This window comes from Miniopterus schreibersii, assembly GCF_964146895.1.
Source record: "Miniopterus schreibersii genome assembly, chromosome: 20".
Classification (NCBI taxonomy): domain Eukaryota; kingdom Metazoa; phylum Chordata; class Mammalia; order Chiroptera; family Miniopteridae; genus Miniopterus; species Miniopterus schreibersii.
Window position 1 is genome coordinate 11,665,292 of NC_138122.1, and position 14,222 is coordinate 11,679,513.

General features: G+C 41.6%; 1 protein-coding gene across 4 annotated transcripts in view; it reads right to left on the reverse strand.

The window, feature by feature from the left end:
* The window catches only part of CCDC15 (coiled-coil domain containing 15), a 40,740-nt gene extending 35,025 nt beyond the window's left edge, over window positions 1-5,715 (reverse strand). For 2 of the 4 annotated variants that reach the window (XM_081122649.1, XM_081122650.1), the window contains exons 1-3: window positions 5,490-5,681; window positions 4,968-5,156; window positions 2,895-3,044 (exon numbers count right to left, since the gene is read on the reverse strand). In XM_081122649.1, coding sequence (XP_080978775.1) covers window positions 2,895-3,044; window positions 4,968-5,135 — 318 coding nt within the window. In that variant the 5' untranslated portion in view covers window positions 5,136-5,156; window positions 5,490-5,681. Of the gene's footprint in view, window positions 1-2,894; window positions 3,045-4,967; window positions 5,157-5,489 lie in introns of all 4 variants that reach the window. The other 2 variants (XM_081122647.1, XM_081122648.1) reach the window with 2 other exon arrangements.
* Window positions 5,716-14,222: the final 8,507 nt, after the last annotated feature.

Below are 14,222 nucleotides of genomic sequence, written 5' to 3' on the forward strand. Positions count from 1 at the left end.
GGAGGTAAAAAAATTCCTCAAGAAAATACTAGCAAATCAAATATAACAATGCATTGAAAGGATCATATACCATGATCAACTGGGATTCATTCCAGGGATGCAAGGATGGTTCAACAGCCACAAATCAATCAATGTGATATACCACATTAACAAAATGAAGGATAAAAAAATCATGTAATTATCTCAAAAGATGCAGAAAAAGCATTTGAAAAGTTTAACATATATCTATGATTTTTTTAAAAATGAGTATAGGAGGGAAGTACTTTGACATAATAAAGGCCAACATGACAAACCCACAGCTAAAATCACACTCAATGATGAATACCTGAAAGCTCTTCCTCTAAGATTAGGAACAAGACAAGATACCCACTCTTACCTATTATTCAACATAATACTAGAAGTCCCAGCCAGAGCAATTAGGCAAGAAAAAAATAAAAGGTATCCAAATTGGAAGGAAAAAAGGAAAACTGTCACCATTTGCAATGACATGAGGGTTTTAGAGAAAACCCCAAAGACTCCACCAACAAACTACTAGAAGTAATAAACAAATACAGTAAAGTTGCAGGATACAGAATCAAAATACAAAAATATGTTGTATTTCTATATACTAACAACAAAATATAAGAGAAATAAAGAAAGCAATCCATTTATAATCACAACAAAAAATAGTAAAATACCTAGAAAATAAACTTAAGAAGGTGGAAGACTTGTACACTGTTGAACTGCAGACAAAGAAATGGATAAAAATTCCATGTTCATGGAAAGAATTAACATTGTTAAAATTCCATATTACCTAAAGCAACCTACAGATTCAATGCAATCCCTATCAAAATCCCAATGACATTTTTCACAGAAACAGAACAAAAAATTCTGAAATTTGTATGGAACCACAAAAGACCCTGAAAGCCAAAGCAATCCTAAGGAAAAAAATAACAAAGCCAGAGGTATTATACTCCTCAACTTCAAACTATACTACAAAGCTATAGTAATCAAAACGATACAGTATTGGCAGGAAAACAGGTACACAGACCAATGGAACAGAATTGAAAGCCTAGAAATAAACCTACATATATATGGATGACTAATTTACAACAAAGCCAAGAACATACAATGGAGAAAGGAAACTCTCTTCAATAAATGGTACTGGGAAAACTGGACAATCATATGCAAAAGAATGAAAATAGACCACTATCTTAACATCAAACACAAAAATTAACTTAAAAATGAATAAAGCCCAGTCAGTGTGGGTCAGCAGTTGAGAATCAATGTATGATCCAGGAGATCCCAGTTCGATTTCTAGTCAGGACACAGGTTGTGGGCTCAACCCTCAGCAGGGGGTGTGCAGGAGGCAGCAAATCAATGACTCTCTCATCACTGATGTTTCTCTCTCTCTCTCACTTCCTCTCTCTGAAATAAATAAAAACATATTTAAAAACAAAAAAAAGCCACTATCCTCGAGACCATCAAATGCGATTTTTAAAAAATGGATAAAGACTTGAATCTAAGATCCAAAACAATAAAATACATAGAAAAAACTAAGCTTCTAGACATTGACTTCAGAGATGTTTTTGTGAATTTGACTCCAAAGGCAAGGAAAACAAAAGCAGAAATAAACAACTGGGGCTACATCAAACTAAACAGCTTCTGCACAGCAAAAGAAACCATCAGCAAAACAAAAAGACAACCAACCAAATGGAGAAGATATTCACAAATGACATGTCTGATAAGGGGTTAATATCCAAAATATATGAAGAGCTCATAGAACTCAACAAAAAACAAAAAATCGGATTAGAAAATGGGTAGAGGATCTGAACAGGCATTTTCCCAAGGAAGACATACAGATGGCCAACAAACATGAAAAGATGTTCAGCATCACTAGTTATCAAAGAAATACAAATCAAAACCACAATGAGATACCACCTCACACTTGTTAGAATGGCTGTTATCAAAAAGACAAGAAACAACAAGTGTTGAAGAGGCTATGGAGAAAAAAGAATCCTTGTACACTGTTGGTGGGAGTGTATATTAGTGCAGTCACTATGGAAAACAGTATGGGGGTCCCTTTAAAAATTAAGAACTACCATACAACCCAGCAATTTCTCTTCTGGGCATTTACCTGAAAAATATAAAAATACTAATTCATAAAGATTATCTGCATATGTACCTGCAGCATTATTTACAATAGCGAAGACATGGAAACAACCTAAGTGTCCATCGATGGATGAATGGATAAAGATGTGATATATATATACATATATAGATATAGAAATATGTTACTACTACTCAACCATTAAAAAAAAATGCCATTGCAGCAACATGGTTGGATCTTAAAGGGTATTATGCTAAGTGAAATAAATCAGACGGAAATGGACAAAAACTGTATGATTTCACTCACATGTGGAATATCAAACAAAAAAGTAACAAACTAACAAAACAAACTCACAGATAACAGACAACAGAATGGTGGTTACCAGAGAAAAAGAGCAAAATGGGTGGAGAGGGTCAAATATACAGTAAAGGAAGGAAACCAGACTTTAGGTGGTGAGAATGCAATAGAGTATACAGATAATGAATTATGTTGGACACCTGAAATTTATATATTATTAACCAATGTTGTCTCAATAAATTTAATTTTAAAAAATAGCATAAGCCCAAATTCAAACACAAATCTGAATCCCAAACTAACATTGTTTTTAACTAGTGAAAGCAAAAACTGAGTCAGAACAACATAGGAATAAAACACGGTTTCTCTACATACAAACCTACTGCTCTCACCAGCAAATCAGATACAAAGCATAGAATGAAAAGAAAGTGATCTGGTACTGCCTAATAGCCTATCTCAGAACACATATATTTTCCATTCACTCTCTCCTCAGGGCTCACTTTGAACTTACTGCTTCGTAAGACTTCTGAAGCTGTTGTTTCTTCCTCAGCCTAATTTGTTGATTTACTCGGTGTTTGACTTGTTTCTGAAAACGCTTCAAAGCTTCTTGTTTTTTTCTTAGCTGTTCCTTTAGTTCTTCTTCAATCATATATGCTGAAGTCTTTAAAGATGAAAGATAGAAAATGAACTTAAATGTTAACAGCTTTTCCCATTAGGGCTATGTTATAAACACAAAGCAATCAGGAAACAATCGTGAAAAAATAACTTGTTCTATAATCCAAAATTCCCAGTAGAGTAAGGAAATCACAAGAGTTCAGAGACAATAATCTAGACATAGTGAGTACCAAGAGCTTAAAAGCAAATCACAAACTAAAAAGTGGAATTTGGAGTACTCAAATCAAATCTTAATTTTTCACTGAACTGAGAAGAAACAGTATCTTCATTAATTCTTAATGAACCAATTCAAAAAATCTTATGTTACACATTTTCTAAAATGGGTAAAACTGGCCAGATACACCAGATTGCTCATCATTCACCAAATATCTTATTCTAAAATGCCTTCATACTCAGAATTATGCTCCATTTTTACCCCAGCATGCCCTCCCTGTAATCTCTATCTTGTACGGGCCTATTCAATCTTCAGCACCATCTAATACCCAACTCCTAGTACCTTCCACAGTCCTTTCTTCTTCTAAGCTGTTATGCTATGGTATCTCTGATTAATGTTAATTGAGTAGAGTATTTCTTGATTCCTCCATTAGATTATGATCTCTGAGGGCAGAAAAAATATTTAATCCTCCTTTGAATATAAAAGTACTCAATATTTATGTAATGCTCAATTCCAAAACATATTCTAAACAATTTGGAACATTTTATCCCATTTGAGTCCCTGACAGTATTCACAAAGTCTTATCTTTCTTCTTTAAATTAGAGTCTTAGCCCTTAATCATATGCTACCTGAACTCTTAAAATCCTTTCTGGAAATAAGCAGAGTAGAAATAAATAAATGAATACATACATACATAAGTAAGTGAATATACAACATTGCATTACTATTTAACATTTACTTTAAACATATCTCATTTTTCCTCTAATATCAAGAACCACTAAGTAAACATACTTCATACTTTCACCTTCATGCTCAGCACCATGTCTATACATTCAGAACACCTTCACACATTTTGTGCATTCTATAAATACTTACCAAATGCCCATATTTATTAGGAATTAAGATGAAGGTGGAAATGTGATGATAAGATTTTCCCCCTATGATCTAGGAGCTCACACTCCATCAGGAAAAGTAGATATGTAAACAACTTACTATGAATGTAATGTGGTAAGTGCCACAATAAAATTCGAACAACTGCAAAGTGAAACAGTTTGGTGAAATACTATAAAAATCTTCTTACAAAATTATCCTCATGTGTTAACTAGTAGTATGAGTCTAATCATGTAAACTGGCACACATGTAAACTTTGCAAAAGTTTCCTTTCATCTGAAATGCTTCTTCCTCCCTACCCTCTTGCACTTAAGCATATCCACTCTTTAATGACCAATGCAAACTGTATTTCCTCATTCATTCAACAAATATTTCCTGAAGGCCTACTATAAACCAGGACAGGAGTGAACAGAACACAAAGGTCTCTGTCCTCGTGGGATTTATAGTTAGGCTTCATCAGAATCCCCATCAGAATTAATCTCTTCCTCTTCTGTTTTATTACTGCATGTTGCCTGAATCTCCATTACCAAAGTTATCAAAAAACTTTAAGTAATCAATTAATGTTACATGAAAAGTGGCCAACTGTGGTCCTGACTGCACTGCAGAATGTCTGGAAGATAAAGACAGTGCCTATCGCTTGTGCATAACAAGCAATCAGTGTGTGAAGTAAACTGAAATATATACATATACAAGTAAGTAAGTTTGGGCAAATACATATGTGTTTGTTCTACAATCCTAATACAAGAGTACATCTATTTACGACAGAACAGAAACAGGTCCTCAGACTGTCCATCTTTAAGCACCAGAGGCTAATAAGAAAGATGGGGTAGGAACCCCACCATTTGGGTTCAAACTGACACTCACATGTGCTGGGATCTCCGAACTATGTGGTGAGGCAGGTTCCACCCAAGCCCCAACGGGAACTATAGCCTGGTTCCTCTCAGCCAGCACTGCCAACACGTCCTTGCTCTTCAGGGGGTTTAAAGCCAGGGGCAACCTTGTGGTATTTCGACGCTTCTTGAGAGGGGCCATCCTTCTTGGGATCTGTGACTCCTGGATAGGAGAAAGGAAAGGCTTAAAATCTTCAAACGACCGCGTTAAAAGCTTAACTTCCTAACCCAGGAGCCACAGTCCCAAGAGAGGGAGAGAAGAAGGCAGTCGCCTGACACAAAGTGGAAGAACGGGGATTCTTGAACAGGACAGAAGGGAAGAGACGTGGGAAGAAATAACGGGGGGAAAGGCTTAAAGACTGCCTTCCGGAAGAAATGGGGAGCAGAGGCTGTGACTGAGAAGGACTGTACCCCAGGGGTGGCAGAGCGAGGTGAGACAGGGAGGACTGATCCTGGCAGCCAGGGAGAAAGGGGGCTGGGAGGGCGGGGAGAGAACCTGGGTCTGAGGTAGAGTCCAAATAATCCGTATCCGGTTATGGAGAAGACGCTGAAAGAGGAGGGGAGTCCCCGGACAGATAAAAGCCTAAGTCTGAGGCCTCGGGGTACCACTCCTGCTAAGATATCACCCGCAACTCGCCAGACTCAGACTTGACTCAGGATACCAAAGTAACCGCCTCCAGTAAACCGCCACTTCCGGGTGGGCCGCCCCGCCCCTCAGCCTCCCTGAACCCGCCCCTTCCGGACTCCCATCATCTCCCGGGCGTTGGTAAGGCGTGAGGGCGGGGTTCCGGCTCCGGCTCCGTCACTTCCGCTGAGGGGGCGGGACTTGTGAAGGCGCGAGGAACAGGGCGGAAAAGTGTCAGAGTGGCCGCTGGGTCGTGCTCCCGGCCATTGGCGGCCGGCTGAAGGGAAAACTGACGGGTAGCCGCAGTCCCAACACTGAGACCTTCCCAAATCCTCCAGGAAAAGGGATTCGCCGGGCTGGAAAGCTGACTGGACAGCAAGTGTCCCTGTTGAGGGGAGCGCGGGAAAAGGAAGAATGCGGGCCTAACCGGGCTTCCTCGAGGAACAATAAGTCAGTGATCCTTTGTGCGCCTCATTACGTTTTTAATGCTATTTCATACATATTCATATGTTTGAACTTCGCTGCCTCCTGAGTGGTCGTCCCCCCCCCTCCCGCTCCACGCTCTGTTATACTCCTCAGCACTTCACTATCCCTGTGAAATACCCATTCATGCCATTCAGCATGCGGTTGAGAGCTTTTTATATACCAGTGCTGTTCTGGGCACTGGAAATGTAAATAGTAAACAAAACAGACAAGTATCCCTTGCTCATGGAATTTATAGGATAATGAGAGTAGCCAAAAACACACGTGAATAATAGATGTGTCTGATGCTGATGCATATTGCAGAGTAAAAGCAGAAGGAAAGGATAGTGTGTTAACAGGAGGAGACATGAAATTTTAGATAGTATGAGCAGAGAAGGCTTCACTGAGGTACTCTGGAGGAAAGACTCCAATGAAGTCTCATGAGGTAATAGAACCTGCCACTGTAATCTTCAAGGAAGAGTTTTATAAAAGAATGTTTCAGGTAGAGGGAACAGCCAGTACAATCACTGCGAGGTGATTGGGCCCAGCCTGGCAAGAAGACTGATGGGACCCCTGCAGAGTAAGAGGGAGAGTGTCAAACTAGAAAGTCAAAAGTTAGGGGGTGGGTAATCGTGTAGAGCATTGTAAGCCACTGAAAGATGGAGAGCCACTGGAGGGTTTTGAACAAAGGAAGGCCATAATGTGACTTAAAATGTTAAAAAATTCTAGATGCAGTACTGAGAATAGACTGAGGGGAATAAGCAAGTAGACCACTTAGGAGGCTATTCCAATCATCCAAATAGGACTTCGGGATGTCTTGAATCAGGGAAGTCGTGGTAGAAATGTTGTGATGTAGTTGGACTTTTGATATATTTGGGAGGCAAGACGTTGAGGAACTGTTGAAAGTTGGATATGAATGGTGTGTGCGTGTGTGTGTGAAAGAGAGAGAGAGTTGTCAAGAAAAATTCTAGAGATTTCATTGTGGGCAACTGACAGGATGGAGTTACCATATACTGAGATGGGGAAAATGGTGGAAGGAGTAGGTTTAGGAGGGGGCAGATTAAAGAGTTCAGTTTGAGACAAATTAAGTTTTATTTATCTAATTGACATTCAAGGAAATAGTATGATAAAATTGTCTGGAGTTCAGATGAGAGTTCTGAGCTAGAAACATAAATTTGGAAGCTGTTAGCCTATAGAATTAAAGCTATGAGACTAAATAAAATCACCAAAGGACGAAATATAGACAGATAAGAAAATAGGTCCAAGGACTGAGCTCCAGGTTCATGATTATGAATTTACAGTGAGACCAATCAGCATGGTTGAGTGTTTTTCTTCAGTTGCATGGTTACAGGCATGAAGTAGGTGGAGTATTTAATTTTAACCAGGGTTGAGCAAGAAGGAAATCTATCCCACCTGCACATAGGGGTGAGGAACAGAAAACTGCCTCCACTTGACAGGGCCAGAGGGTCATTGATTGGTACACTTTTACACACACACACACACACACACACACACACACACACCACCCCCCCACCCAATGCTGGGAAGAAATGTTTTTAGGTAGCTCATTGCTCTTCCTAACCCTCTACCTCAAGGTCTATGCCTCCCACTAGCAGCTGTGTCAGTGATTTTATATGAATCTATACTTTTGTTATATCCAGAGAGATCACATTGGAGAAAACCAGCCATTCATTTTTGTGTGTTCTGCTGTGATTATTATGCATTATTAATTGTCATATGTTCTCTATCCCAAATCACTAAGGATAGGGTATTACAGTGCAGAGAACAGAAACTTTAGGAACAAAGTTGGATTTATATTCTGGCTGTGCAGTTTGCTATCTGTGGTCAAGTCACATAATCTGAGTCTTTTTTCCTCATCTCCAGTATAGGGGGAATAACTGACCTTTCTGGGTTTTTTAAGGGGGGTGAGAGAGGGAGGGAATTAAGGTAATATATGTAAAATGCATGACATATAATAGCCTTTCAATAAATGCTAATATTTTTTTAGGAATAAAAATAGAAGCCATCTCTTCTACGTTTAGATGATTTTGTCTGCCCATCATTCCTTCTCCCATTCCTTCTGGTAATAGAACAGCCCACCTGTGACTGTGGGGCTAGGCACATGGTCCAGCCTGAGATAGTATTCTGTCCTCCTGGCTACAGTGATTGATCCAGAGCTATACACGTGACCTATGCTAGGCCAACCACAGTCTTCACTGAGATTTTTAACTAGCTCCATCAAAAGTCTTCTCCTCCCTAGATAACAAGCCACACTGTTCAATGTCAACCACTAGCTACATGTTGCTATTTAATTTTAAGTTAATTAAAATTTATAATTCATTTCCTCATCCCTACCGCAACACTTAAAGTGCTCAATAGCCACATATGGCTAACAGCTACTGTACCTGGCAGCACAGAGATTGAACATTTCCATCATCACAGGAAGTTATATTGATCAACACTGATACTCTATGTCTGGCAACCACAATCCCCATCAAAAGGTGTGGGAATGCTTGAGAAAATGAAGCTGAGCTGACACCAAGAACTATGCAAAAGAGATGAGTGATAACCATGACGGCTTTTAACTATATATTTCCCAATTATTCCAGCTCCCTCCAATATTTTGTTACATGATAGAAGAAAGTCTTCCTTTTTTGCTTCAAATCGTTGAGGTTAAACTTCTGTCACAACCAAAAAATCTGGACAGATCATATTCCTTAAGGCTTGTTGGGCAGCAAACCAGTTGCAGACTTGTGGAGGGCTAACTCTGACAAGGATCTGTAAACCAGACAAAGCTGGCAACAAGGGGTGGAAATTTTGGCTTGTCTTCAAGGCCTCCTCCCCTAGTAACTTAGCAGGGACTTTCTTTTAAGAAACCGTGTTTCTTCCTATGTTGAATCCTGTGTATGACAGTCCATCTTCTCAGCATCCCTGGATTCACCACTGGGAACCCAATTTCTTTTACTAATTAAGCTTTGTTTTTTATGGCCCTTTTGCCCACCTTATCCTCCGCTTCACATCTTGCTCAGAACCTTCCTTTCTTACACGAACTTTTACTTCTGGGCCTGAATATGAATGCAACTTCTTTCAGGAGTGTAGCAGGAACACTAGACAAAGCAGCACAGACTGAGTCTGAACTGTGAAGGCTAACAAAATCTGTGACTTTGAGCAGGTTCCTTACCTCTCTTGAGCTCCAATAAACTTGGGAGCCTTGGGGGAAAAAAATCCTATACACAGAGTTGTTAGAAGAGTAAATAAAATAATATTTAAAAAGGCCATTTGTAAGCGGCAATGCAAATGTTCTACCAATTATACTTGCAGATTTAGATGCTACCTTCCCGACTAGATGTAAGCACCGAGCCAGGGATTGCATCTTCTGTTATTTTTGAGTGCGCCACCTTCCCCCTTTCCCACATCCCACTCTTCGTACTGTTAGCGTAGGTGGCCATTAGTGTTAGTAAGTGAAGGAAACAAATGGAATCAGTAAGCCTAATAAACTAGGGAGCTGAATCGGACAATAAGCCTAACTTACTAGGCAGCCAGAGCAGTGGAAGGCTCCTCAAGGGACGGACACACACTCCTCAGAAGGGCCTTACTCTCATCCGACCCTAGTGGGATTATGGGGGGAGGGGGTTATTGGGGGAGGGGGATGCCTCTTCAGCACCTGCCCAGGGGAAGCCAAGATGGCGCCGGGGGAGATCGGTACATGCGCAGTAGAAACTAGGCGACAGCAGCAGAACTTTGGGACCTGTTCAGCAGGAGCGAAGATGGCGACCACAAAGGGGCGGGGCCTAGCCTGGGAAAAGGATCAGATTGGGTAAGGCGCACAGACCCCCGGAAGATCTAGGAAATGGATTGGTTAGTGGGAGGACACAACACAAGCGTGAGAAGGCTTGGGAAAGAGATTGGTCAGTTTGAAAGTCCGCGATAATACAATCAGTTTAGCAAAGGCCTCTCGGGAACTTGCGCTCACTCGTGCGGCTGCCCATTTCTCTGTGGGTTCTCTCCCTAGCCAGGCAGCCGCGAGCGCCCAAGCACGGGCTCCAAGCCCTGCTGCAAGCCTGAGCCCAGGTGCAGCAACGCAGCACTGGCTGGAGTGCAGCTGGGAACGGAGACCAAGCTGGTCGGATGGGGTCAGAGACTGAACTGGACTAAACTTCAGCATGGACTGAACCAATGGCACAGGATTTCTGGACCCTGGCCCTTCTGGGCTTGACCAAGACAAGGCTGGACTTCTTCCTCAGCGGGACCGACAGAAATGGGACCCCGGGAACCTGGGGGCAGTCTTTTATTTTTACCCCAATAAATCTCACCACTGCACCTCATCCTCCCATGTGTGGGCCCCTGGAAATGCTTTTCTTGCTACCTCGTGGAAGGACCCCATTTCCGCCAGCAGCATTACTAATCTCTAGAGCATGGAGAGCTGTTCACACAGCAGGCTAGCTGATTTCCATTTCTGCCCCTCCCTCCTTGAAAGGAGGCCGAGAGAAGGAGGATGGCAGTGAATCCTTCCTGGGACATAGTTGGTAGGAAGACACCATCTGAGGATCCAGGAGAAGGAACACAATGAAGCCTTTCATGAGTTGGGGGTAACTTGTGGCTTCCCGATGATTTTTCAACCTGTTTTTATTCGAGCACTGACGCTTTAGAAAAACAGAACTCCAGAAATGTTCTCTAGAATGTCCCTCGGTACATCTTAAATAGGTCAGCAAACTGGATCTTTCCAACACTTTAAAGCCTATTAACTTCTCTTTGTTTCTCTAGAGAGCTGCTGAATAGGGCACGTTCAGCAACCATGGACACAAGCCTGAGTTCCTCCCAGTTTCTGAGGGGGCTGGAATTCTATTCAGAAATCAAATATTTACTCTCAGCATAAAAGGCTTTGATGTTTTTCAGCTTTCCAGTATGGAAATGGGAGCACCTCCTCTCTGCCTTACAGAAATGTACCCAGGACTCCATGCCACCCTGTTCACATTTTTCTCCCAACAAACCCATACCTTTTGAGACACCATATCTCTGCAGAATGCTCTTCCTCTGAGTGACTCCTCACATTTACAGAAATCTGCAGGCAGCAAAACCATCGTTCATGATGAGGCCACAGGAAGGCAGGAGGGGCCTTTAACTCTATCTCCACTTTCTATTTGATGTTTCTCAGCAGCGAGCCAGAGTAGGGCTACCTAGGAGAACATTCAAAAAGAAAAAGGGGAAAAAAAGCCCTTGAAGAGGGCTATTCCTTACTGACCAGGCCCACAAAAAGCTTGTTTTGTTTCAAAGAGAGCTAGCTAATCTCTCTTTTTCGGTGGCTGCTGGAACAGCGAGACCCTGCCTCCTCAGCACAAAGCCTCACACACTCCTTGTTTCCCAGGCAATACCACAGCTCTACAAACTCTCTGGTTGGCACTGGTCTCCTGGATCCTCCCTCTCCAACCTGGCCAATGGAACTAATGGTAGGGACAACTCTGGTACCATGCACATATAGGTTTATGGAGCAAAGAATCAAAAATAACTTCAGCAGTAGTAGGGGCCACCTTCCATCATGTAGCTTAGAGAATAAGTGCTGGGGGTTAAAGGTTAGACCAGGCTCAAGACACACACACACAGGAGGGGACTTGCCCACTGAGGGGTTAGGGAAGCAGTCAAAAACCCAAGTTCTGTTGGTGATCAAACTGGGTTTTGCCACTTAGTATCTAAATGACCTTTGCAGGTGGCTAAATTCTTGAAATTTCAGGTTTTCCCATGTGTAAAATGGTGATATAATCTCTACCTAAAAGGAGTATTGGGAGAACTAAGTGAACAAGTAGATACAAAGTGCCTGACAGAGTAAAGTGAGGAGTTGCTTACACACACACAGAAGTTAGAGGAGGGAAGGTCTGGACAAGATGCCTCCACGTGAGAGTTAGCCAGCAGTCTGAGGAATGAGCCTTCCCTCACCCCTCAGAAGCAGCCCTCAACCTACATCTGATAGTAGATGGTGGTTAAATATCTTAACTACCTATCCCCTTAGATGGGATAACTCTGAGGCATATTCTTCATTATCTCCCAGAGTTCCCTAAAAAGATTAAGCTATAGCTGCCCATGATAGTAATTTGATTGATATGTAGTCTTTATTGGCTTCCTTCCCTTCCATGTCTCATTTCCCCAATATACTACTTGATTTTATTAGGATCACCCTTTGAATAAATTAACTTTTTGTCTCAATCTGCCTCTGGGGGAACCCAAACTAAGATACCAATATTTCTCCAAATTTCCAAAGTCCTAGGTTCTCAGGACAATCTCTTGACTCCTAACTCTTGCTTTCTCCGTATGTTCTCTCTCTCTCTCCTCTCTCTCTTTCTCTTTCTCCTGTATTAGTTTTCTACGCTGTGTAACAAATTGCCATGAGTTTACATCTTGAAATAACATAAATTTATTGTCTTGAAGTTTCTGTGGGTCCGGAGTACAGGCACAGCTTAGTGGGTCTTCTGCTCAAGGTATCACCAGACTTCAATTAAGGTCAGCTGGTGGGCATCCTTTCTGGAGCTGGAGATCCTCTTCCAAGATCATCTGGTTGTTAGAATTCAGTTTCTAGTGATTGTAGGACTGAGGTCCCTATTATCCTGCCAGCTGTTGGTCAAGGGTTGCTCTCAGCAGCTAGAGGTATAACAGCAGTTGCTTGGGGCCCTTTCACAGCTTGCAGTTATTTTATCAACTGGAAGATCTCTCTCTGGTCTGCTAAGTCTTGGTCTTACGTAGTGTAATCTAATCAAGGGAGTGGCTATCCTATCACCTTAGCTATATTCTATCAGCTAGAAGCAAACACACATACTGCATTTGTGTGGAGTAAACTTTTCTGAAAGTTTTGCAGAAGACAGAGGAGGAAGGGTTGTACAGTGTAGTGATGCAAGCTTTTTAAGTTTTCTTCAGCTCCCCATCATGTTGCTCTCTCATCCCCTCACCCCTTCTTCATTTCTCTCCCCTATTCTTTCCCCATCCCCAAGTTCCTGTTTATTTCAAATGCACAGGGATTTATCTTTTGTTCCTTGACTATTTGTGCTTAAGGTTTTACCTTCCACTCCATGTGGCATATCTAAATATTTTTCTTGCTAAAGACAGTTCCCTCTGTAAAAGGAATTTAGGTGTCAGTTTTTGAAGATTTTTTTCATTCTGCTACAAAAAATTATTTACAATGTAGTGGAGGAGGAACAGACATGACTCAATAACAGGAAGTGAATGAAGAAAAGGTTGGGGAGGGGAGAATGCTAAATATAAAAATCACCACTGATGTTATGGTATTAGGAAGGCCAAAACCTCTCTAGTAGTAATGTCAGCGCCAGAACATTCTTCCTGGATCCTAGAAACAAAGGAACAGGCCAAGTGGGTGGGGACATCCTGAAATCTAACGGTAGAGGATGTGGAGAAAAGGGAACCCGTGCACTGTTGGTGGGAATGCAGATTGGTGCAGCCACTGTGGACAATTAAAACTGGAACTGCCTTATGGCCCAGCAATTTCACTTCTGAGAATTTATCTGAAGAACCTGAAACGCTAACTCAAAAGAATATGTGCACCCCTATGTTCATAGCAGCATTACTTACAATAGCCAAGATCTGGAAGCAGCCCAAGTGCCTATCAGTAGATGAGTGGATAAAACAGCTATGGTACATTTACACAGTAGAATACTACTCAGCTGTAAAAAGGAAGAAAATTTTCCCCTTTGGGACAGCATGGATGTACCTGGAGAGCATTATGCTAAGTGAAATAAGCAAGTCAGAGAAAGACAAGCACCATATAATTTTACTCATGTGGAATCTACTGAACTAACAAGCAAAATAGAGACATACTCAGACAGAGAGCAGGCAAACAACTCAGATGTGTGTGTGGCAGGGAGGTTGTAGGAGGAAGGAGAGGGATTGAGCAAAAAAGAAAAAAAGAAAGAAAGAACTCATGGACATTGGCAACAGTGTGGTGATTGTGGGGGAGATGGGGGAGGGCGGTGGAAGAGAGTATAGGGAGATAAATGGAAAAAACTAAAATAAAATTGGTAGTTATTTACATATTCGTGTGTGTGTGTGTGTGTTGGGGCCGGGGTCCATTCTGAGCTTCAGGAGCATGTCTGCATGCTCAGCACAGAGGTCTGGATTCAGCAGGCCAGGGCTGCCATTGGT